General features: G+C 48.2%; 1 protein-coding gene across 5 annotated transcripts; it reads right to left on the bottom strand.

Annotated features, from left to right (window-relative positions):
- Nucleotides 1-3,527: 3,527 nt before the first annotated feature.
- Nucleotides 3,528-20,171, bottom strand: LOC112236334 (cAMP-dependent protein kinase type I-alpha regulatory subunit-like). 5 transcript variants are annotated; one of them, XM_042317223.1, is made up of 12 exons: nt 20,050-20,171; nt 16,450-16,643; nt 13,108-13,140; nt 12,737-12,913; nt 12,365-12,456; nt 12,182-12,243; nt 11,967-12,013; nt 11,520-11,678; nt 10,768-10,828; nt 10,171-10,292; nt 4,084-4,165; nt 3,528-3,802 (listed from the first exon to the last, which is right to left on the bottom strand). In XM_042317223.1, exons 2-12 carry the CDS (start codon nt 16,621-16,623, stop codon nt 3,630-3,632), a joined length of 1,182 nt encoding a protein of 393 aa, XP_042173157.1. In that variant the 5' UTR covers nt 16,624-16,643; nt 20,050-20,171; the 3' UTR covers nt 3,528-3,629. The 5 variants fall into 5 exon arrangements, with proteins under 5 accessions (XP_042173157.1, XP_042173161.1, XP_042173158.1 ...); XM_042317227.1 differs by having other exon boundaries at nt 12,779-12,913; XM_042317224.1 differs by lacking the exon at nt 13,108-13,140 and adding an exon at nt 12,955-12,987.
- Between the last annotated feature and the right edge of the window lie 2,459 nt (nt 20,172-22,630).

Below are 22,630 nucleotides of genomic sequence, written 5' to 3'. Positions count from 1 at the left end.
CCATTTGGAACACATCCATAACAGATTGATTCAAACAGTTCCTTTCAGAGGATTAGTCTATACAGGAATGATTTGTATCCACATCTCTATACATCACAGTTTTGATGGATTCCTTTATAAATGTCCATGAAAATAACAGCAGTAACACGTTGGACAGCGTTGGGCTGGAGAGAGGGAGTCTTACGCTAACCGTATACTATATAGTACATTACAAAATATTCATCAAAATTCTAAAAAAAAATGGCAAATGTCCAGTTGACAACAATATACTGTAGTTGGGATTAGAACAAACATGGGTTTTTCAAAAAACAACAGAAATGGTTCAAACTAAAAATGGTTAGAAATGTTTAGACCCCAAACATTGAAAACACTTGAGACTCCATGACGATGTGGAACCGGAATGCTTTAGGTTCTAATTGTGAATTCTAAGAGAGAGTGTCGATAGAACTCAACCAGGCACTTCTCAAAGATAAGTTTATAATGAGGGTTCAGTCTTGTAAGTCTTGACCTCCCCATGTCAGAAACATTAGAGACAGAGAGACACAGAGAGAGAGAGAGACACAGAGAGAGAGAGAGACACAGAGAGAGAGAGACACAGAGAGAGAGAGAGACACAGAGAGAGAGAGAGACACAGAGAGAGAGAGAGACACAGAGAGAGAGACACAGAGAGAGACACAGAGAGAGAGAGACACAGAGAGAGAGAGACACAGAGAGAGAGAGAGAGACACAGAGAGAGAGAGACACAGAGAGAGAGAGACACAGAGAGAGAGAGACACAGAGAGACAGAGAGACACAGAGAGAGACAGAGACACAGAGAGACACAGAGAGACACAGAGAGACACAGAGAGACACAGAGAGACACAGAGAGACACAGAGAGACACAGAGAGACACAGAGAGACACAGAGAGACACAGAGAGAGAAAACAGCCGCTCTCAGAAACAGACCTCCCCATGTCAAAAACATTAGAAAAAGATAGGGGTGTTTAGGAAGCCATGTATGACACTGGACATGTACCATCCACAGGATGAAACACTATTAAACCCACCAGGGTTGATATCAGAACGGTCCACATTCTGCATTCAACTAGAGAGGTTGAATTGACGTCGAGTTGTATAACATGCTTTCCTCACAACCATCACCTGTTATAAAAACCTCTTATTTAGAAGCTAAATGGACACATGAAGCACAAAGTGAAATACTGAATATCCCTTAAGACTGATCCCCCCGTCCAGAGGAACTGGATGTTCAGTCCAGAGCTGCTTTCTGTGAGCAGTAAACAGGCAGAGTAGAATAAAAGTAGTTTTCCCTTTTCCTGAACGGAGCATTTTAAACACACCTAGACACAATGACACGTATAAGATCTATCCCAACGACCGGGGTGGGAGAAAGGGGGGAAACCAGATGGGAAAGAGAGAGAAAGGGGGGGGTAGAGAGATAGAATAACTTCCAATAGGGAGAGAGCAGCCACACCCCTGGATCTGGGACACCCTCCCTCAACATCAACCTCATGGTGTAAAAACCACAGCCAATAGGGAGAGAGCAGCCACACCCCTGGACCCAGGACACCCTCCCTCAACATCAACCTCATGGTGTAAAAACCACAGCCAATAGGGAGAGAGCAGCCACACCCCTGGACCTGGGACACCCTCCCTCAACATCAACCTCATGGTGTAAAAACCACAGCCAATAGGGAGAGAGCAGCCACACCCCTGGATCTGGGACACCCTCCCTCAACATCAACCTCATGGTGTAAAAACCACAGCCAATAGGGAGAGAGCAGCCACACCCCTGGATCTGGGACACCCTCCCTCAACATCAACCTCATGGTGTAAAAACCACAGCCAATAGGGACAGCCACACCCCTGGAAGGACACCCTCCAGAAAATCAACCTCATGGTGTAAAAACCACAGCCATAAGAACACAGCCACAGCCCTGGACCTGGGACACCTCCCTCAACATCAACATTTCTGGTGTAAAAACCACAGCCAATGTCTCTCGAGCACCACACCCCTGGATCTGGGACACCCTCCCTCAACATCAAACTCATGTGTAAAAACCACAGCCACAGTACCATCAAAGAACTTCCACACACCTATGAAACTCGTCCAGAACACAGTGCCTGGTGTCCAAAACACAGTGTCTCTCGTCCACACAGTGTCTCTCGTCCACACAGTGTCTCTCGTCCACACAGTGTCTCTCGTCCACACAGTGTCTCTCGTCCACACAGTGTCTCTCGTCCACACAGTGTCTCTCGTCCACACAGTGTCTCTCGTCCACACAGTGTCTCTCGTCCACACAGTGTCTCTCGTCCACACAGTGTCTCTCGTCCACACATGACAGTGTCCCCCACACAGGATCCGTAACCAGTGTCAGCCTCATGGTGTCTCAGTGTCACACAGTAGTCCACACAGTGTCTCTCGTCCACACATGACAAGGTCTTGTGGATCCTAACCAGGACAGTCATGGTGTCTCTAGTCCACACAGTGTCTCTAGTCCACACAGTGTCTCTAGTCCACACATTACAAGGTCTTGTGGATCCTAACCAGGACAGCTCTCACACAGTGGTGTCTCTAGTCCACACATTACAAGGTCTTGTGGATCCTAACCAGGACAGCCTCATGGTGTCTCTAGTCCACACATTACAAGGTCTTGTGGATCCTAACCAGGACAGCCTCATGGTGTCTCTAGTCCACACATTACAAGGTCTTGTGGATCCTAACCAGGACAGCCTCATGGTGTCTCTAGTCCACACATTACAAGGTCTTCTGGATCCTAACCAGGACAGACTCATGGTGTCTCTAGTCCACACATTACAAGGTCTTCGTTTTGACCCGGTGTCAGAGAGAACACTGGGTGAACAGTAATGGAACCCCAACGGAACCACATTGTAATTCTATTGGAACCCTGGGTCTGAACAGACCCTCTCGGGTCACGTTTGACCCCTCCCTGACCTGTTGCCGTCTGAACACTGCAGAGACAACTCATCCTGCCTTCATAGTGGACATTAAAATACTACATAAATATTGTGCCCCCCAACAGAGTTCATCACATACGTGTCCAATCAAATGAATCTGGGTTCAGAGCAAAATACAACCAGTTCAACAACAAAGACCCAGCCAAGTGATCTGGAGCCCCGGGTGGAGGGGAGGAAACATGAAGAAAACAGATCACTGGTGGAACCCGTTGTTAAGGGGAGGGGGAGGGAGGAGCCAGGGGTGGGGGGAGGAGGGACCCATGGTGGAAAACAGATCACTGGTGGAACCCGTTGTTAAGGAGGGGGAGCCAGGGGTGGGGGGGGCAAAGGAGGGAGGAGCCAGGGGTGGGGGGGGGAGGGAGGAGCCAGGGGTGGGGCGGGCAATTAAGGCAAAGGAGGGAGGAGCCAGGGGGTGGGGCAAAGGAGGGAGGAGCCAGGGGTGGGGGCAAAGGAGGGAGGAGCCAGGGGTGGGGCAAAGGAGGGAGGAGCCAGGGGTGGGGCAAAGGAGGGAGGAGCCAGGGGTGGGGCAAAGGAGGGAGGAGCCAGGGGAGGAGCCAGGGGGGGGCGAAGGAGGGGGAGGAGCCAGGGGGCGAAGGAGGGAGGAGCCAGGGGGCGAAGGAGGGCGGGTTGGAGCGATAGAGGAACGGAGGGACTCAGACGGAGAGAGAGACGAAGCTGTTGTACTGCTGAATGTTCCTCTTCAGGATGTCTGAGCAGGGCCCCAGAACGCGTTCGAACCGCGGGCGGTCCAGCTTCACACACTTCAGAGGGCCGCGGGAGACCACGGTCGCAGCACGGGGACGGTTCATCAACAGGGCGATCTCACCTGGGACAGACGGAGAAGAGGACAACTATTAGAAACAACACTGGAGGAGAAGAGAGGAAGAAAAGGAACAATGATCCACCCAGCTCCACACCCACCCCCAGCTCCACACCCACCCAGCTCCACACTCACTTTACAATCAGGGCTGTTGGTGCTGACAGCAATGGACCAGGCTATCGGAGGAGACCCCCCGACCTGGGACCAGGCTATCGGAGGGAGACCCCCCGACCTGGGACCAGGCTAGCAGATCTCCACTACTGAGGTTGTCCAGTCAGTCCACTCACCAAAATAGTCGGAGGGCCCCAGTCTGCCCACCTCCACAAACTCTTCATTCTCTGACCGTCTCTGGAGCACAGCCGCTGAACCCTGAACACACACAGGAAGAGAGAAACTCACATAACCCCAGAATGACCTGTGAGGGTGAGAGGGCACAACACAGCCCAAAGTTGAGGTTAAAAGATGGTGATACCTTGTTGATGCCGTTTCCCAGAGAGAGAGACAGAGAGAGAGAGAGAGACAGAGAGAGACACAGAGAGAGAGAGAGAGACAGAGAGAGAGAGACAGAGAGAGAGAGACAGAGAGAGAGAGACAGAGAGAGAGAGACAGAGAGAGAGAGACAGAGAGAGAGAGAGACAGAGAGAGAGAGAGAGAGAGAGAGAGAGAGAGAGAGAGAGAGAGAGAGAGAGAGAGACAGAGAGAGAGAGAGAGAGACACAGAGAGAGAGAGAGACACAGAGAGAGAGGAGAGAGAGAGAGACACAACTGAGAAAGAGAGACACAGAGAGAGAGAAACAGAGAGAAGACAACAGAGAGACACAGAAGAAAGACACACAGAGACAGAGAGAGATGCAGCTTAAGCACAGAGAGAGAGACAGAGACTAGAGAGAGACACAGAGAGAGAGAGAGATGAGAGAGAGAGAGAGACAGAGAGAGACAGAGAGAGAGACAGAGAGAGACAGAGAGAGAGACACAGAGAGAGAGACAGAGAGAGAGACAGAGAGAGAGACAGAGAGAGAGACAGAGAGAGACACAGAAACACAGAGACACAGAGAGAGACACAGAGAGAGAGACACAGAGAGAGACACAGAGAGAGAACAGAGAGAGAGACACAGAGAGAGGTGGAAGAGAGAGACAGAGGAGAGAGACACAGAGAGAGAGACACAGAGAGGAGAGACAGAGAGGAGAGAGAGAGAGAGAAGGGAGAGAGAGAGACAGAGAGAGATCACAGAGAGAGAGACACAAAATAATGAGAGAGACAGAGAGAGAGAGGAGACAGAGAGAGAAAAGAGAGAGAGACACAGAGAGAGAGACAGAGAGAGAGACACCTAGAGAGAGAGAGACAGAGAGAGACACAGGGAGCTCTGTTCACAGAGGAAACACAGAGAGGACACAGAGAGAGACACAGAGAGAGACAAATCAGAGAGAACAACACAGGGAGAGAATTAACAAACAGAGAGATTTGACACAGAGAGTACAGAGCACAGAGAGAGACACAGAGGAGAGAGACAGAGAGAGAGAGACACAGAGAGAGAGAGAGACAGAGAGAGCCCAATGACAGAGAGAGAGACACAGAGAGAGACACAGTGTGAGAGACACAGAGAGAGAGAACAGAGGAACAAACACAGAGAGAGAGACACAGAGAGACAGAGAGAGTACAGACATTGAGAACACTGTTCACAGAGAGAGAGACTTTAGAGAGAGAGACTCAGAGAGAGTGTACTGAGAATTTTTGGAGAGACACAGAGAGAGAGTCTACACAGAGAGAGTTAACAGAGAGAGTTTCCCACAGAGAGAGAGAGAGACAGAGAGAGAGAGACAGAGAGAGAGAGACAGAGAGAGAGAGAGAGACAGAGGCTCTTAGAGACAGAGGAGAGACAGAAAGAGACACAGAGAGAGAGACACAGGAGAGATCACAGAGAGAGACACAGACCCTGAGAGAGACACAGAGAGAGAGAGAGAGAGACACAGAGAGAGAGACACAGAGAGAGAGACACAGAGAGAGAGAGACACAGAGAGAGACACAGAGAGAAGAGACTACAGACCCTCACAGAGAGAGAGAGACACAGAGAGAGAGAGACACAGAGAGAGAGACACAGAGAGAGGAGACACAGAGGAGAGAGTGACACAGAGAGTGAGAGGAGTCACACAGAGAGAGAGAGAGAGAGAGGAGAGACAGAGGCCCTGAGATCTCAGTGGTAGAGACAGAGAGAGACAGAGAGAGATCTCAGTGGAGAGAGTCACTACAGACCCTGGTTCTCAGTGGAGAGGAGTCAGAGAGACCCTGAGACAGTGGTAGAGTCACTACAGACCCTGGTTCTCAGAGAGAGGCCCTGGACAGTGGTAGAGAGTCACACAGAACTCCCAAGCTCTTAAAAACAGCAAACAAAAGTGTACAAGTTGAAAGACAGCATCTAGAAATATAAAACAGGAAGTGGTTTAGGAGTCAAAAGGCCCTGGTTCTCAGTGGTAGAAACCTACACCTCTATTCTCAAGGAAACTAACTGGCTCACTACAGGGGCCTGGTTCTCAGTGGTAGAGGAGTCAGACCCTGGTCTCAGTGGTAGAGCCCTGCATCTCAGTGGTAGAGGAGTCACTACAGACCCTGCATCTCAGTGGTAGAGGAGTCACTACAGACCCTGGTCTCAGTGGTAGAGGAGTCACTACAGACCCTGGTTCTCAGTGGTAGAGGAGTCTCAGTGGTAGAGGAGTCACAGACCCTGGTTCTCAGTGGTAGAGGAGTCACTACAGACCCTGGTTCTCAGTGGTAGAGGTGTCACTACAGACCCTGGTTCTCAGTGGTAGAGGAGTCACTACAGACCCTGGTTCCAGTCCAGACTGTATCACAGTGGCCTAAGGCCCTGCATCTCAGTGGTAGAGGAGTCACTACAGACCCTGGTTCTCAGTGGTAGAGGAGTCACTACAGACCCTGGTTCTCAGTGGTAGAGGTGTCACTACAGACCCTGGTTCTCAGTACTAGAGGTGTCACTAAAGGCCCTGGTTCTCAGTGGTAGAGGAGTCACTACAGACCCTGGTTCTCAGTGGTAGAGGAGTCACAGGACCCTGGTTCTCAGTGGTGAGTCACTACAGACCCTGGTCTCAGTGGTAGAGGAGTCACTACAGACCCTGGTTCTCAGTGGTAGAGGAGTCAGTGGTGGTAGACTGTCACACAGACCCTGTCTCAGTGGTAGAGCCACTGCAGACCCTGGTTCAGTGGTAGAGGAGTCACTACAGGCCCTGGTTCTCAGTGGTAGAGGAGTCACTACAGACCCTGGTTCTCAGTGGTAGAGGAGTCACTACAGACCCTGGTTCTCAGTGGTAGAGGAGTCACTACAGGCCCTGGTTCTCAGTGGTAGAGGAGTCACTACAGGCCCTGGTTCTCAGTGGTAGAGGAGTCACTACAGGCCCTGGTTCTCAGTGGTAGAGGAGTCACTACAGACCCTGGTTCTCAGTGGTAGAGGAGTCACTACAGGTAGAGGAGTCACTACAGACCCTGGTTCTCAGTGGTAGAGGAGTCACTACAGACCCTGGTTCTCAGTGGTAGAGGAGTCACTCAGTGGTAGAGGAGTCACTGGTGGTTCTCAGTGGTAGAGGAGTCACTACAGACCCTGGTTCTCAGTGGTAGAGGCGTCACTACAGAGTGGTTCCAGTCCCTGGTTCTCAGTGGAGAGGTGTCACTACAGACCCTGGTTCTCAGTGGTAGAGGTGTCACTACAGACCCTGGTTCTCAGTGGTAGAGGAGTCACTACAGACCCTGGTTCTCAGTGGTAGAGAGTCACAGGCCCTGTTCTCAGTGGTAGAGGTCACTACAGGCCCTGCATCTCAGTGGTAGAGGTGTCACTACAGACCCTGGTTCTCAGTGGTAGAGGAGTCACTACAGACCCTGGTTCTCAGTGGTAGAGGAGTCACTACAGACCCTGGTTCTCAGTGGTAGAGGAGTCACTACAGACCCTGGTTCTCAGTGGTAGAGGTGTCACTACAGACCCTGGTTCTCAGTGGTAGAGGTGTCACTACAGACCCTGGTTCTCAGTGGTAGAGGTGTCACTACAGACCCTGCATCTCAGTGGTAGAGGTGTCACTACAGACCCTGCATCTCAGTGGTAGAGGAGTCACTACAGACCCTGCATCTCAGTGGTAGAGGAGTCACTACAGACCCTGGTTCTCAGGCTGTAGCACAGTGGTCTAAGGCCCTGCATCTCAGTGGTAGAGGTGTCACTACAGACCCTGGTTCTCAGTTAGAGGTGTCACTACAGACCCTGGTTCTCAGTCAGTGGTCAGTGGTAGGGAGTCACTACAGACCCTGGTTCTCAGTCTCAGTGGTAGAGACCCTGTCTCTACAGACCCTGGTTCTCAGTGGTAGAGGACCCTGGTTCTCAGTGGTAGAGGAGTCACTACAGACCCTGGTTCTCAGTGGTAGAGGTGTCACTACAGACCCTGGTTCTCAGTGGTAGAGGTGTCACTACAGGTGCATCTCAGTGGTAGAGGAGTCACTACAGACCCTGGTTCTCAGTGGTAGAGGAGTCACTACAGACCCTGCATCTCAGTGGTAGAGGAGTCACTACAGACCCTGGTTCTCAGTGGTAGAGGAGTCACTACAGACCCTGGTTCTCAGTGGTAGAGGTGTCACTACAGACCCTGGTTCTCAGTGGTAGAGGAGTCACTACAGACCCTGGTTCTCAGTGGTAGAGGTGTCACTACAGACCCTGGTTCTCAGTGGTAGAGGTGTCACTACAGACCCTGCATCTCAGTGGTAGAGGAGTCACTACAGACCCTGGTTCTCAGTGGTAGAGGCGTCACTACAGACCCTGGTTCACAGTGGTTCTCAGTGGGAGGCGTCACTACAGACCCTGGTTCTCAGTGGTAGAGGAGTCACTACAGACCCTGGTTCTCAGTGGTAGAGGAGTCACTACAGACCCTGGTTCTCAGTGGTAGAGGTGTCACTACAGACCCTGGTTCTCAGTGGTAGAGGCGTCACTACAGGCCCTGCATCTCAGTGGTAGAGGAGTCACTACAGACCCTGGTTCTCAGTGGTAGAGGAGTCACTACAGACCCTGGTTCTCAGTGGTAGAGGTGTCACTACAGACCCTGCATCTCAGTACTAGAGGTGTCACTACAGACCCTGCATCTCAGTACTAGAGGTGTCACTACAGACCCTGGTTCTCAGTGGTAGAGGTGTCACTACAGACCCTGGTTCTCAGTGGTAGAGGCGTCACTACAGACCCTGGTTCTCAGTGGTAGAGGCGTCACTACAGACCCTGGTTCTCAGTGGTAGAGGCGTCACTACAGACCCTGGTTCTCAGTGGTAGACTACAGACCCTGTCACTACAGACCCTGGTTCTCAGTGGTAGAGGCGTAGAGACCCTGTGTCACTGGTACAGACCCTGCATCTCAGTGGTAGAGGCGTCACTACAGACCCTGGTTCTCAGTGGTAGAGGGTCACTACAGACCCTGCATCTCAGTGGTAGAGGTGTCACTACAGACCCTGGTTCTCAGTGGTAGAGGCGTCACTACAGACCCTGGTTCTCAGTTAGAGGCCAGTCAGACTGTATCACAGTGGTCTACAGACCCTGCATCTCAGTGGTAGAGGCGTCACTACAGACCCTGGTTCTCAGTGGTAGAGGTGTCACTACAGACCCTGCATCTCAGTGGTAGAGGCGTCACTACAGACCCTGCTTCTCAGTGGTAGAGGCGTCACTACAGACCCTGCATCTCAGTGGTAGAGGCGTCACTACAGACCCTGGTTCTCAGTGGTAGAGGCGTCACTACAGACCCTGCATCTCAGTGGTAGAGGCGTCACTACAGACCCTGGTTCTCAGTGGTAGAGGGCGTCACTGGTCTCAGTGGTAGAGACCCTGCAGACTCAGTGGTAGTAGAGGCGTCAGAAGTCACTACAGACCCTGGTTCTCAGACTGGTCAGAGGCGTCACTACAGACCCTGCATCTCAGTGGTAGAGGAGTCACTACAGACCCTGGTTCTCAGTGGTAGAGGAGTCACTACAGACCCTGGTTCCAGTCCAGACTGTATCACAGCAGTCTAAGGCCCTGGTTCTCAGTTCTAGAGGAGTCACTACAGTCCCTGGTTCTCAGTTCTAGAGGAGTCACTACAGTCCCTGGTTCTATTCCAGGCTGTATCACAGTGGTCTAAGGCCCTGCATCTCAGTTCTAGAGGAGTCACTACAGACCCTGGTTCCAGTCCAGGCTGTATCACAACCGGCCGTGGTTGGGCGGTGCACAATTGGCCCAGCGTCGTCTGGATCTGGCCGGGGTAGGCCGTCATTGTAAGTAAGAAATTTGTTCTTAACCGACTTGCCTAGTTAAATAAAAAGGTTAAATCAAATCCAAAAAGACAGCCAGCATATTGCAGAGAGAATCCTACCTCCAGGATGATGAAGAACTCATCTCCAGGTTCACCCTGAACCACGATCTTCTGTCCGTCTTCAAACTGAACGTTCTCCAGAGAATCAGCTACCGTCAGCCTCTCCCACTTGTCTAGAGACTCTGTAGAGGATCACATACTAAAGTCAGCCTCTCCCACTTGTCTAGAGACTCTGTAGAGGATCACATACTAAAGTCAGCCTCTCCCACTTGTCTAGAGACTCTGTAGAGGATCACATACTAAAGTCAGCCTCTCCCACTTGTCTAGGGAATTTATAGCTGGCAGATGTTGATACACACACTGGCCACAGGGAGGCGCCACACAGCACCACTCACTCAACAACACAGCAGAGGGGGAATGACAGGAAAGATCACAGGCTGGGTTTGTTTGTAGCGAATCGATTCCATATATAGCCACCTACACCAAATAGGTAGGTAAATAAATAGGTAAATAGGTAGGTAGGTAAGTAGGTAGGTAAATAGGTAGGTAGGTAAATAGGTAGGTAAGTAAGTAGGTAGCATGTTGTTAGACTGTTCTCCAACTGTTTGAACAGCTTGTTGGTCGGAGTAGTCATGTGTAGAATGTGCGACTCCTCACCTAAAATGGACACCTTGCTGAGGAATTCCTCATACATCTTACGCTTTCTCAAAGTGCTTCCCTGAAAGACACAGAGAGAGCGAGAGACACAGAGAGAGCGAGAGACACAGAGAGAGCGAGAGACACAGAGAGAGCGAGAGAGCGAGAGACAGAGAGAGCGAGAGACACAGAGAGAGCGAGAGACACAGAGAGAGCGAGAGACACAGAGAGAGCGAGAGACACAGAGAGAGCGAGAGACACAGAGACAGAGCATGTTAAGTCCCATAATAACAGCCAAATGTGTACTAACTGTGTTCAGATTTAGCCCCAGACATCTGGTGTTCCTATCATTGTTAGAGACGGCTGAACTGACACCGTGTGGAGGCTCAGTAAACTATATGGAGCTGATTTGTTCAAACCAATGTCTCCCAATAATGTTGTTGCCGGGGAAAATAAAACACCTCATAACATTGTAGAATTATCATGCATCTACATAGAGCTGAATTAACTCATTCTGCCAGCCAGTCAGCCAGTCAGCCAGCCAGCCAGCCAGCCAGCCAGTCAGCCAGTCAGTCAGCCAGCCAGCCAGCCAGTCAGCCAGTCAGCCAGCCAGCCAGCCAGTCAGCCAGTCAGCCAGTCCCAGTCAGCCAGTCAGCCAGTCAGTCAGCCAGTCAGCCAGTCAGTCAGCCAGCCAGCCAGCCAGCCAGCCAGTCAGCCAGTCAGCCAGTCAGCCAGTCAGCCAGTCAGCCAGTCAGCCAGTCAGCCAGTCTCACCATGAGTATCCTCCTGTAACTGTCCCTGTCGATGCCCCACAGTTTGACGTTGCTCTTGGCTCGGACCGTTGCGGCCCTGGGGGTCCCATAGATCAGGGCTAGCTCGCCAAAGCTGCCCCCCTCCCCAATATTGGTCACCCACTCATTGTTCACATACACCTGTGAGAGAGAGAGAGGCAGAGAGGGAGGGGGAGAGGCGAGAGGGAGGGCGAGAGGGAGGGCGAGAACAACAACCTCACCGATGGAAATAGCTTTCCCTACAGTATGAACCGTCAGTATTTTGTCTTACAATATAATGTATTTTTAACAAACAGATGTACCACTATATAGACCATAGACAGGTAGTCTGTACACAACAGATCTACCACTATATAGACCATAGACAGGTAGTCTGTCTTCCCTACTGTACATAACAGTTGGCCTGGCAGACAGAAAACAGGGACGTACATCCATCTCTCCCTGGTCAATGACGTAGAAGTTGTCTCCCTCGTCACCTGGTGGAACACAACAGCTGTGAGCCACTCTGACCCAGCAGTGATGATGGTCATGTGATCATGTTGGAACGACAGCCAGGAGATTTTTCCTGGACAGGCCACGTGGTCATTAGAAAAAAAAACTTCCCATGACTTCACGCCAAAGTGAAGAAAGGTCAAATGTCGTACCTTGCTGAATGACCGTCTCCCCGGTGATGTAGGTAACAGAAAACATGGCGTCAAAGATGTCGCTGTGAAGAGCGGAGGGAGGTGGTCGACACGGTGACAGGATCAACATCACATCCTACTTTCATTGCACAGCACCAGGAGAACACTATTGTTTAGCACACAAGCCGTGAACACAGTTCGTACCTTCTCTCGTTGTCGTCCAGGTGAGCAAACAGCACGTTCTTCTCGATGGCTTTAGCCAGGGCGGCCATCGTTTTGTAGTCTTTAGGAATAACCTGCAGAGGCAGAAAGGAACGGCTTCATTGATCACAAGCAAACTGCCTTCAGTCGTTAAGATTATTATTGATCAGATTGAAGTAGTGGCCGAGGCCCGATTCTCCACCCTTCTCCTGAAGTGTACACTCCTACACTTTATCTGCATGGACTTCACCCCCCCAATCCTTGGCTTTTAAATGCATGATGGGTAATGTGCAAGGTGACACTTGTGGAAAAGGGTGGATGATCAGGAAGTAGCCTAGAAGAAGTTGGTAGTAACAACTGTAGGGTCAGGTGCACCTGTAGCGATGCGTGATTGGCTGAGGGCTGACCCCCCCTGACCTTTCTGACGTAGGAGGCGGCGTCTTCCTCTGTGTAGACCTCGGCGCTGATGGCACCGCGCCGCCGCCGCCCCTTCACCACGGGATTCATGGGAGGAGACACCTCATCCTCACGGGAATCGGAGCGAGAGTTGGACTTCTGCTGCTGCTGCAGTTATAGTAGAATAGAACAGAGATCTTCTGCTGCTGTAGGATCTGCTTAGCCTCCTCCTGGTGAGGGGAGGGGGGTCAGTTATAGTAGAATAGAACAGAGATCTTCTGCTGCTGTAGGATCTGCTTAGCCTCCTGGTGGGGGGGGGGGGGTCAGTTATAGTAGAATAGAACAGAGATCTTCTGCTGCTGTAGGATCTGCTTAGCCTCCTCCTGGTGGGGGAGGGGGGGGTCAGTTATAGAGAATAGAACAGAGATCTTCACGGGTCCAAAATGAACCTGGGGCTTACCCACCCAGACCCAACATGCATAGATAATAATACGGAGGTCCGCTCTGCCCCCCCCCCGTTCGGACCCAAAAACAACTAGACACGCTCCCTATAGACCTGGTCGGATCCAGAGCCGGTCCGATCCGAGTGAGGGAAGCAACAGAAAAATCTTTTTTTTTTACATTTCTTTATTAGCCGGGGGAGGGGGGGGGTCGCTCTAGCAGGGGGAGAGGCTGTAATGTGAGTGAGACACTCGTGGAGGGAGGGAGGGAGACGAGAGGACAGCATAAAAACCAAGCTGACCTGAGCTATAGTAGACCAATAGCAGGTTAATTTATCATCGACTAGGATTATATTGTACCCAGTCTCGACTGCGTCAAACCCGGGAGAAGCTAGTTTAGCTAGCTAGGCTAACTGAGGCTGCGTGACCTTTCTCATCCTACATTTACAAACAACAACTCCATTCAGAATATGAAGTAGCAGCCTGCCTGTTGGCTCTTGGTCGTTGTAGTCCACCTTTCACCTTTAACTTGTAATTTCTGAATTAAAATGACAGTCTTCCGTTGAGTAAATATCTCCTAACTTTTGCCCCACACAGAGCGAGGCTCTATGACCACAGTCATTTGGCGCTTTGATGACTTCTGATTGGCCAACAACAAGCTACAGACGTAAAGCTCCACATGTGAAAAACATGAGCAGCATCTCTCCCTCCCTTATTTAGGAGCACCTGCACACCTAGATTCTAGAACTCTTATTACCTCCAAAATGGTTAATTGTGCTCCTAAAATGTCCTTGTGTGCGCCAACATTTTTCCAACTTAGGCTCCTTGTAAAAAAAGGTCAGTGTAGAGCCCTGATACAGTGCATTCAGAAAGTATTCAGACTCCATTCTTCTCTGGAGATCCTCTGTCAGGTTGGATGAGAAGTGTTGCTGCACAGCTATCTTCAGGTCTCTCCAGAGATGTTAAATCGTGTTCAAGTCTAGGCTCTGGCTGGGCCACTCAAGGACACTCAGAGACTTGTCCCGAAGACACTCCTGCGTTGTCTTAGCTATGTGCTTAGTGTTGTTGTCCTGTTGGAAGGTGAACCTTCACCCCAGTCTGCTCTGGAGCAGGTTTTCATCAAGGATCTCTGTACTTTGCTCCGTTCAGCTTTCCCCTCGATCCTGACTAGTCTCCCAGTCACTGCAGCTGAAAAACATCCCCACAGCATGATGCTGCCACCACCATGCTTCACCGTAGGGATGGTGCCAGGTTTCCTCCAGACGTGACACTTGGCATTCAGGCCAAAGAGTTCAATCTTGGTTTCATCAGACCAGAGAATCTTGTTTCTCATGGTCTGACAGTCCTTTAGGAGCATTTTGGCAAATTCCAAGCGGGCTGTCATGTGCCTTTCACTGAGGAGTGGCTTCCATCTGGCCACTCTAACATAAAGGCCTGATTGGTGGAGTGCTGCACAGATGGTTGTCCTTCTAGAAGGTTCTCCCATCTCCACAGAGGAACTCTGGAGCTCTGTCAGAGTGATCATTGGGTTCTAGGTCTCCTCCCCGACCAGGCCCTTCTCTCCGATTGCTCCTTTTGGCCAGGCGCCCATCTCTAGGAAGAGTCTTGGTGGTTCCAAGCTCCTTCCATTTATTAACAATGGAGGCCACTGTGTTCTTGGGGACCTTCAACGCTGCAGACATGTTTTGGTACCCTTTGTGCCTCGACACAGTCCCGTCTCGGAGCTCCACGGACAATTCCTTCAACCTCATGGCTTGGTTTTTGCTCTGACATGCGCTGTCAACTGTGGGACCTTACATTGACAGGTGTGTGGCGTTTCTAAACCATGTCCAATCAATTTAAATTTGACTACATTTTCTCCAATCAAGTTGTAGAAACATCTCAAGGACGATCAATGGAAACAGGATGTACCTGAGCTCAATTTCTAGTCTCATAGCAAAGGGTCTGAATACTTATTTAAATTAGGTATCTGTTTATTATACATTTGCAAAAAATAAATAAATCTAAAGACCTGTTTTGGTCATTACGGGGTAGTGTGTGTAGATTGATATGTAATCCATATTAGAATGAGGCTGTAATGTAACAAAATGTGGAAATAGTCAAGGGGTCGGAATACTTTCCCAATGCAGTGTAGTTGTAGAACAGTATAGAATATATCAGTATTTATCTTCTTAGTAGAAAACACAGTAGAATAGAGCTCTACTACTGTATACCCTTGTAGTGGGGAACACAGTAGAATAGAGCTCTATTACTGTATACCCTTCTAGTGGGGAACACAGTAGAATAGAGCTCTATTACTGTATACCCTTCTAGTGGGGAACACAGTAGAATAGAGCTCTACTACTGTATACCCTTCTAGTGGGGAACACAGTAGAATAGAGCTCTATTACTGTATACCCTTCTAGTGGGGAACACAGTAGAATAGAGCTCTACTACTGTATACCCTTCTAGTGGGGAACACAGTAGAATAGAGCTCTATTACTGTATACCCTTCTAGTGGGGAACACAGTAGAATAGAGCTCTACTACTGTATACCCTTCTAGTGGGGAACACAGAGAGTAGAATAGAGCTCTATTACTGTATACCCTTCTAGTGGGGAACACAGTAGAATAGAGCTCTATTACTGTATACCCTTCTAGTGGGGAACACAGTAGAATAGAGCTCTACTACTGTATACCCTTCTAGTGGGGAACACAGTAGAATAGAGCTCTACTACTGTATACCCTTCTAGTGGGGAACACAGTAGAATAGAGCTCTACTACTGTATACCCTTCTAGTGGGGAACACAGAGAGTAGAATAGAGCTCTATTACTGTATACCCTTGTAGTGGGGAACACAGTAGAATAGAGCTCTATTACTGTATACCCTTGTAGTGGGGAACACAGTAGAATAGAGCTCTATTACTGTATACCCTTGTAGTGGGGAACACAGTAGAATAGAGCTCTATTACTGTATACCCTTGTAGTGGGGAACACAGTAGAATAGAGCTCTATTACTGTATACCCTTCTAGTGGGGAACACAGTAGAATAGAGCTCTACTACTGTATACCCTTCTAGTGGGGAACACAGAATAGAGCTCTACTACTGTATACCCTTCTAGTGGGAACACAGAGAGTAGAATATAATAGAGTTGTATTACTGTATACCATTAGAGCAGAGTAGGATTGGACTTTTCTGTCCACTTTGAGATGGATACCTGGCTTTGTTTACAAATATAAGCACACACACATGACCCTGCCCACCTAGACTCACCTTCTCCAGCCTCTCGAAGTACTCTCTGAGGAAGGCCATGGGTCTGTCCGGCCGAGAGGTACATAGCTGTACGATGCAGTCCTTCAACAGCTGTTGGATGTTATGTTTCTGTACATACAGCTCACACTCCCTCAGACTCCTCTCCTCCTCACTGCTCGTACTGCCCGACGCCATCACACTCACAACCTATTGACCTGGGGACACACACAGACAGAGATAAACACAGAGAAAACACATGCACAGGGAGACAGGTGTAGCAGGAGAGAGGGGGTAGTGTTTTATAAACAGAGAGAGAAAAAAGCAGGTGTAGCAGGAGAGAGGGGGTAGTGTTTTATAAACAGAGAGAGAGAGAGAAAAGCAGGTGTAGCAGGAGAGAGGGGGTAGTGTTTTATAAACAGAGAGAGAGAAAAAGCAGGTGTAGCAGGAGAGAGGGGGTAGTGTTTTATAAACAGAGAGAGAGAAAAAGCAGGTGTAGCAGGAGAGAGGGGGTAGTGTTTTATAAACACAGAGAGAGAAAAAAAGCAGGTGTAGCAGGAGAGAGGGGTAGTGTTTTATAAACAGAGAGAGAAAAAAGCAGGTGTAGCAGGAGAGAGGGGGTAGTGTTTTATAAACAGAGGAGAGAAAAAAGCAGGTGTAGCAGGAGAGAGGGGGTAGTGTTTTATAAACAGAGAGAGAGAAAAGCAGGTGTAGCAGGAGAGAGGGGGTAGTGTTTTATAAACAGAGAGAGAGAAAAAGCAGGTGTAGCAGGAGAGAGGGGGTAGTGTTTTATAAATGAGAGAGAAAAAGCAGGTGTAGCAGGAGAGAGTGTTTTATAAACAGAGAGAGAAAAAAGCAGGTGTAGCAGGAGAGAGGGGGTAGTGTTTTATAAACAGAGAGAGAGAGAAAAGCAGGTGTAGCAGGAGAGAGGGGGTAGTGTTTTATAAACAGAGAGAGAAAAAGAGCAGGTGTAGCAGGAGAGAGGGGGGTAGTGTTTTATAAACAGAGAGAGAGAAAAAGCAGGTGTAGCAGGAGAGAGGGGGTAGTGTTTTATAAACAGAGAGAGAGGGGGGTAGTGTGTTTTATAAACACAGAGAGAGAGAAAAAGCAGGTGTAGCAGGAGAGAGGGGGTAGTGTTTTATAAACAGAGAGAGAGAGAAAAGCAGGTGTAGCAGGAGAGAGGGGTGTAGTGTTTTATAAACAGAGAGAGAGAAAAGCTGGTGTAGCAGGAGAGAGGGGGTAGTGTTTTATATACACAGAGAGAGAGAAAAGCTGGTGTAGCAGGAGAGAGGGGGTAGTGTTTTATAAACAGAGAGAGAGAAAAAAGCAGGTGTAGCAGGAGAGAGGGGGTAGTGTTTTATAAACAGAGAGAGAGAAAAACAAGCAGGAGCAGGTGTAGCAGGAGAGAGGGGGTAGTGTTTTATAAACACAGAGAGAGAAAAAGCAGGTGTAGCAGGAGAGAGGGGGTAGTGTTTTACACAGAGAGAGAAAAAGCAGGTGTGTTTTAGCAGGAGAGAGGGGTAGTGTTTTATAAACAGAGAGAGAGAGAAAAGCAGGTGTAGCAGGAGAGAGGGGGTAGTGTTTTATACAGAGAGAGAGAAAAGCAGGTGTAGCAGGAGAGAGGGGGTAGTGTTTTATAAACACAGAAAAAAAAGCAGGTGTAGCAGGAGAGAGGGGTAGTGTTTTATAAACAGAGAGAGAGAAAAAGCAGGTGTAGCAGGAGAGAGGGGGTAGTGTTTTATAAACAGAGAGAGAGAGAAAAGCAGGTGTAGCAGGAGAGAGGGGGGTAGTGTTTTATAAACAGAGAGAGAGAGAAAAGCTGGTGTAGCAGGAGAGAGGGGGTAGTGTTTTATAAACAGAGAGAGAGAAAAGCTGGTGTAGCAGCAGAGAGGTGGTAGTGTTTGATAGAGAAGTAGAAACAGAGGACAGTGAGGAGAAGAGAACCTGAGTGTAGAGATAAAAAGAGAGCAGCATAATGATAAACAGAGTGAGGGAGGGAGAGAGAGAAACTTAACACGGGTGTGAAAAGTGAGGAGAGGACAAAACATGATTGGGTTAGAGCAAGGGTGGGCGTTTTGAGAGAGAGTAAGAGGGGGGTGGGGGAGAGAGGGAGAGCGAGGGTGGATAAACTCCCATATCTATTGGGTGAAATACCACTGTAGCATGATTTGTGACCTGTTGCCACGAGAAAAGGGCCACCAGTGAAGAACAAACACCATTGTCAATACAACCCAGAGTTAGTTATTTTCCACAGAGCGTAAGAAAAAGACTTGACACAAAGCTCCATTGTATCATAGCAACTCCAAATCTCAGGATAGTGGTAGACCACACCGCTGAACCAACGGACGAAACTCTCACTCGCATTCAACAGACATTGCAGTGCATTATGTGGCAATCAGAATCAAATGTATTTATAAAGCCCTTCTTACATCAGTTGATATCTCAAAGTGCAACACAGAAACCCCGCCTAAAACCCCAAACAGCTCCCAAAACTCCCTAGAAAGGTCCAAACCTAGGAAGAAACCTAGATTAGAACCAGGCTATGAGGGGTGGCCAGTCCTCTTCTGGCTTTGCCGAGTGGAGATTATAACAGAACATGGCCAAGATGTTCAAATGTTCACCTCAGGAGTAAATGTCAGTTGGCTTTTCATAGCCGATCATTAAGAGTATCTCTACAGCTCCTGCTGTCTCTAGAGAGTTGAAAACAGCATGTCTGGGACAGGTAGCACTTCCGGTGAACAGGTCAGGGTTCCATAGCCACAGGCAGAACAGTTGAAACTGGAGCAGCAGCACGGCCAGGTGCAGTTTAGTTCACCACATTCGCCAACTCTCCTTATATTGCTAACGTTAGTAGGAGAGAGTGTGAACGCTACAAAACCATGACAGCAGCAGACAGGCATGTGACACCAGGGTGCAACGGAATTTTTCATAACCTGATTTATGGTGTGTGTGTGTGTGTGTGTGTGTACCCTACTGTATACTGAAAATGAGAAAAAAAATCTACAAAATATGAAGATATTTCAACTTGGAGAGAGATGTCCATAATCCCTATAAATTAATCAATTTGGGACTTTGTCAATTATCAAAATGAAATTGATCACATATCTTACAAGGGAAAACAAACTAAACTTGAGGCAACTACCTCCATAGATAATGTAACTGGTGAGTGTTGGCAAGTTATCCAACTACTTAGTAACTTCCACCATACGACAAAACTACTGTCACAATAAACACCAAAGTGAAATGCTAGCTAGCTAATGGTAGTTAGCTGTGTCTTTCGAGTGCAGGCAACCATTCGTCCTGTTGCTCGCAGCGGACCCTTGCTTGATATTCAGAAATAAATGCATTTAATTTTTAATAGCTGTTTGGAAAGCACAGGGACTTAATATTCTGAGAAATTCTGAAACGATTAACGTTATCTAAAAAGGCCCGCAGAGGTCTTTTCATAAAAACAGCCATCTTGGAAACCTAGCTATCTTGCTAGTAACGTTAGCCAACTTGCGTTATCATAACAAACGGGAAGACGGTGAGATACAGGTTATAATCAAGCAATATCCTCATACCTGCAGCGTCCCAAAACATACATCGCGATTATTTAGAACAAAACGAAGACAAACCGCTTACCAAACCTGATTGAAATGCTGTCTTTATTTCGGGAAACTGACAGTTCTTCGTCCCTGTTTTTCCTCCTCAGTCCTGAGTTGGACGGCTGCCCTCTACCGGAATCAGGTTTGGACCAATCGCTGCCTCGTTCTGGTATATGCGTCACCTTAACAACCTTAAAGGGCAAGGCCTTTTTTTGTTCCGCCAACACTTCACAGAAAGTGAGTGTTTTGATAACAGTATTTCGTTTACTGCATATCAATTGTTAGATTTTTTATTTTATTTATTTTTTTACAAAATACAACATTTGTAGGGGCAGCAAGAATATTCAAATAGACTCGTCTCTCTTGTCCCTTGAGAAGTTGAGTTTTTATATTGGCTTACCATTATAGGTAGAATTCTTGCTGTAATCTCAATGGATAAACAACGTATTCAGTATCAGAACAAACCGAATAAATATGATTTCTTCATGCATGCTTTCATAAATAACCTAATGCCTCTGATCTCCAAACAGTATGCTCACTAAAGATTTACAACATTTGTGATAGATTTAAACCAGAAAACAGGTGTCAACATGTTCCTTGTTCAATCAAACTACTACAGGTGTACTGTTGAGGGAAAGTCATCAAACTACTACAGGTGTCCTGTTGAGGGAAAGTCATCAAACTACTACAGGTGTCCTGTTGAGGGAAAGTCATCAAACTACTACAGGTGTCCTGTTGAGGGAAAGTCTCAGTCAAACTACTACAGGTGTACTGTTGAGGGAAAGTCTCAGTCAAACTACTACAGGTGTCCTGTTGAGGGAAAGTCTCAGTCAAACTACTACAGGTGTCCTGTTGAGGGAAAGTCTCAGTCAAACTACTACAGGTGTCCTGTTGAGGGAAAGTCTCAGTCAAACTACTACAGGTGTCCTGTTGAGGGAAAGTCTCAGTCAAACTACTACAGGTGTCCTGTTGAGGGAAAGTCATCAAACTACTACAGGTGTACTGTTGAGGGAAAGTCATCAAACTACTACAGGTGTCCTGTTGAGGGAAAGTCTCAGTCAAACTACTACAGGTGTACTGTTGAGGGAAAGTCATCAAACTACTACAGGTGTCCTGTTGAGGGAAAGTCTCAGTCAAACTACTACAGGTGTACTGTTGAGGGAAAGTCATCAAACTACTACAGGTGTCCTGTTGAGGGAAAGTCTCAGTCAAACTACTACAGGTGTCCTGTTGAGGGAAAGTCTCAGTCAAACTACTACAGGTGTCCTGTTGAGGGAAAGTCATCAAACTACTACAGGTTTCCTGTTGAGGGAGTGTCTCAGTCAAACTACTACAGGTGTCCTGTTGAGGGAAAGTCTCAGTCAAACTACTACAGGTGTACTGTTGAGGGAAAGTCATCAAACTACTACAGGTGTCCTGTTGAGGGAAAGTCTCAGTCAAACTACTACAGGTGTCCTGTTGAGGGAAAGTCTCAGTCAAACTACTACAGGTGTACTGTTGAGGGAAAGTCATCAAACTACTACAGGTGTCCTGTTGAGGGAAAGTCATCAAACTACTACAGGTGTACTGTTGAGGGAAAGTCATCAAACTACTACAGGTGTCCTGTTGAGGGAAAGTCATCAAACTACTACAGGTGTCCTGTTGAGGGAAAGTCATCAAACTACTACAGGTGTCCTGTTGAGGGAAAGTCATCAAACTACTACAGGTGTCCTGTTGAGGGAAAGTCTCAGTCAAACTACTACAGGTGTCCTGTTGAGGGAAAGTCATCAAACTACTACAGGTGTCCTGTTGAGGGAAAGTCTCAGTCAAACTACTACAGGTGTACTGTTGAGGGAAAGTCATCAAACTACTACAGGTGTACTGTTGAGGGAAAGTCATCAAACTACTACAGGTGTACTGTTGAGGGAAAGTCATCAAACTACTACAGGTTTCCTGTTGGGGGAAAGTCATCAAACTACTACAGGTGTCCTGTTGGGGGAAAGTCATCAAACTACTACAGGTTTCCTGTTGGGGGAAAGTCATCAAACTACTACAGGTTTCCTGTTGGGGGAAAGTCATCAAACTACTACAGGTGTACTGTTGAGGGAAAGTCATCAAACTACTACAGGTGTACTGTTGAGGGAAAGTCATCAAACTACTACAGGTGTACTGTTGAGGGAAAGTCTCAGTCAAACTACTACAGGTGTACTGTTGAGGGAAAGTCTCAGTCAAACTACTACAGGTGTACTGTTGAGGGAAAGTCATCAAACTACTACAGGTGTACTGTTGAGGGAAAGTCTCAGTCAAACTACTACAGGTGTACTGTTGAGGGAAAGTCTCAGTCAAACTACTACAGGTGTCCTGTTGAGGGAAAGTCTCAGTCAAACTACTACAGGTGTCCTGTTGAGGGAAAGTCTCAGTCAAACTACTACAGGTGTACTGTTGAGGGAAAGTCTCAGTCAAACTACTACAGGTGTCCTGTTGAGGGAAAGTCTCAGTCAAACTACTACAGGTGTACTGTTGAGGGAAAGTCTCAGTCAAACTACTACAGGTGTCCTGTTGAGGGAAAGTCATCAAACTACTACAGGTGTCCTGTTGAAACTCAGTCAAACTACTACAGGTGTACTGTTGAGGGAAAG

Source organism: Oncorhynchus tshawytscha, unplaced genomic scaffold, assembly GCF_018296145.1.
Source record: "Oncorhynchus tshawytscha isolate Ot180627B unplaced genomic scaffold, Otsh_v2.0 Un_contig_2750_pilon_pilon, whole genome shotgun sequence".
NCBI lineage: Eukaryota > Metazoa > Chordata > Actinopteri > Salmoniformes > Salmonidae > Oncorhynchus > Oncorhynchus tshawytscha.
The sequence above is the reverse complement of the archived record's forward strand: the minus strand, read 5'-3'. Positions and strand labels throughout refer to the sequence as shown.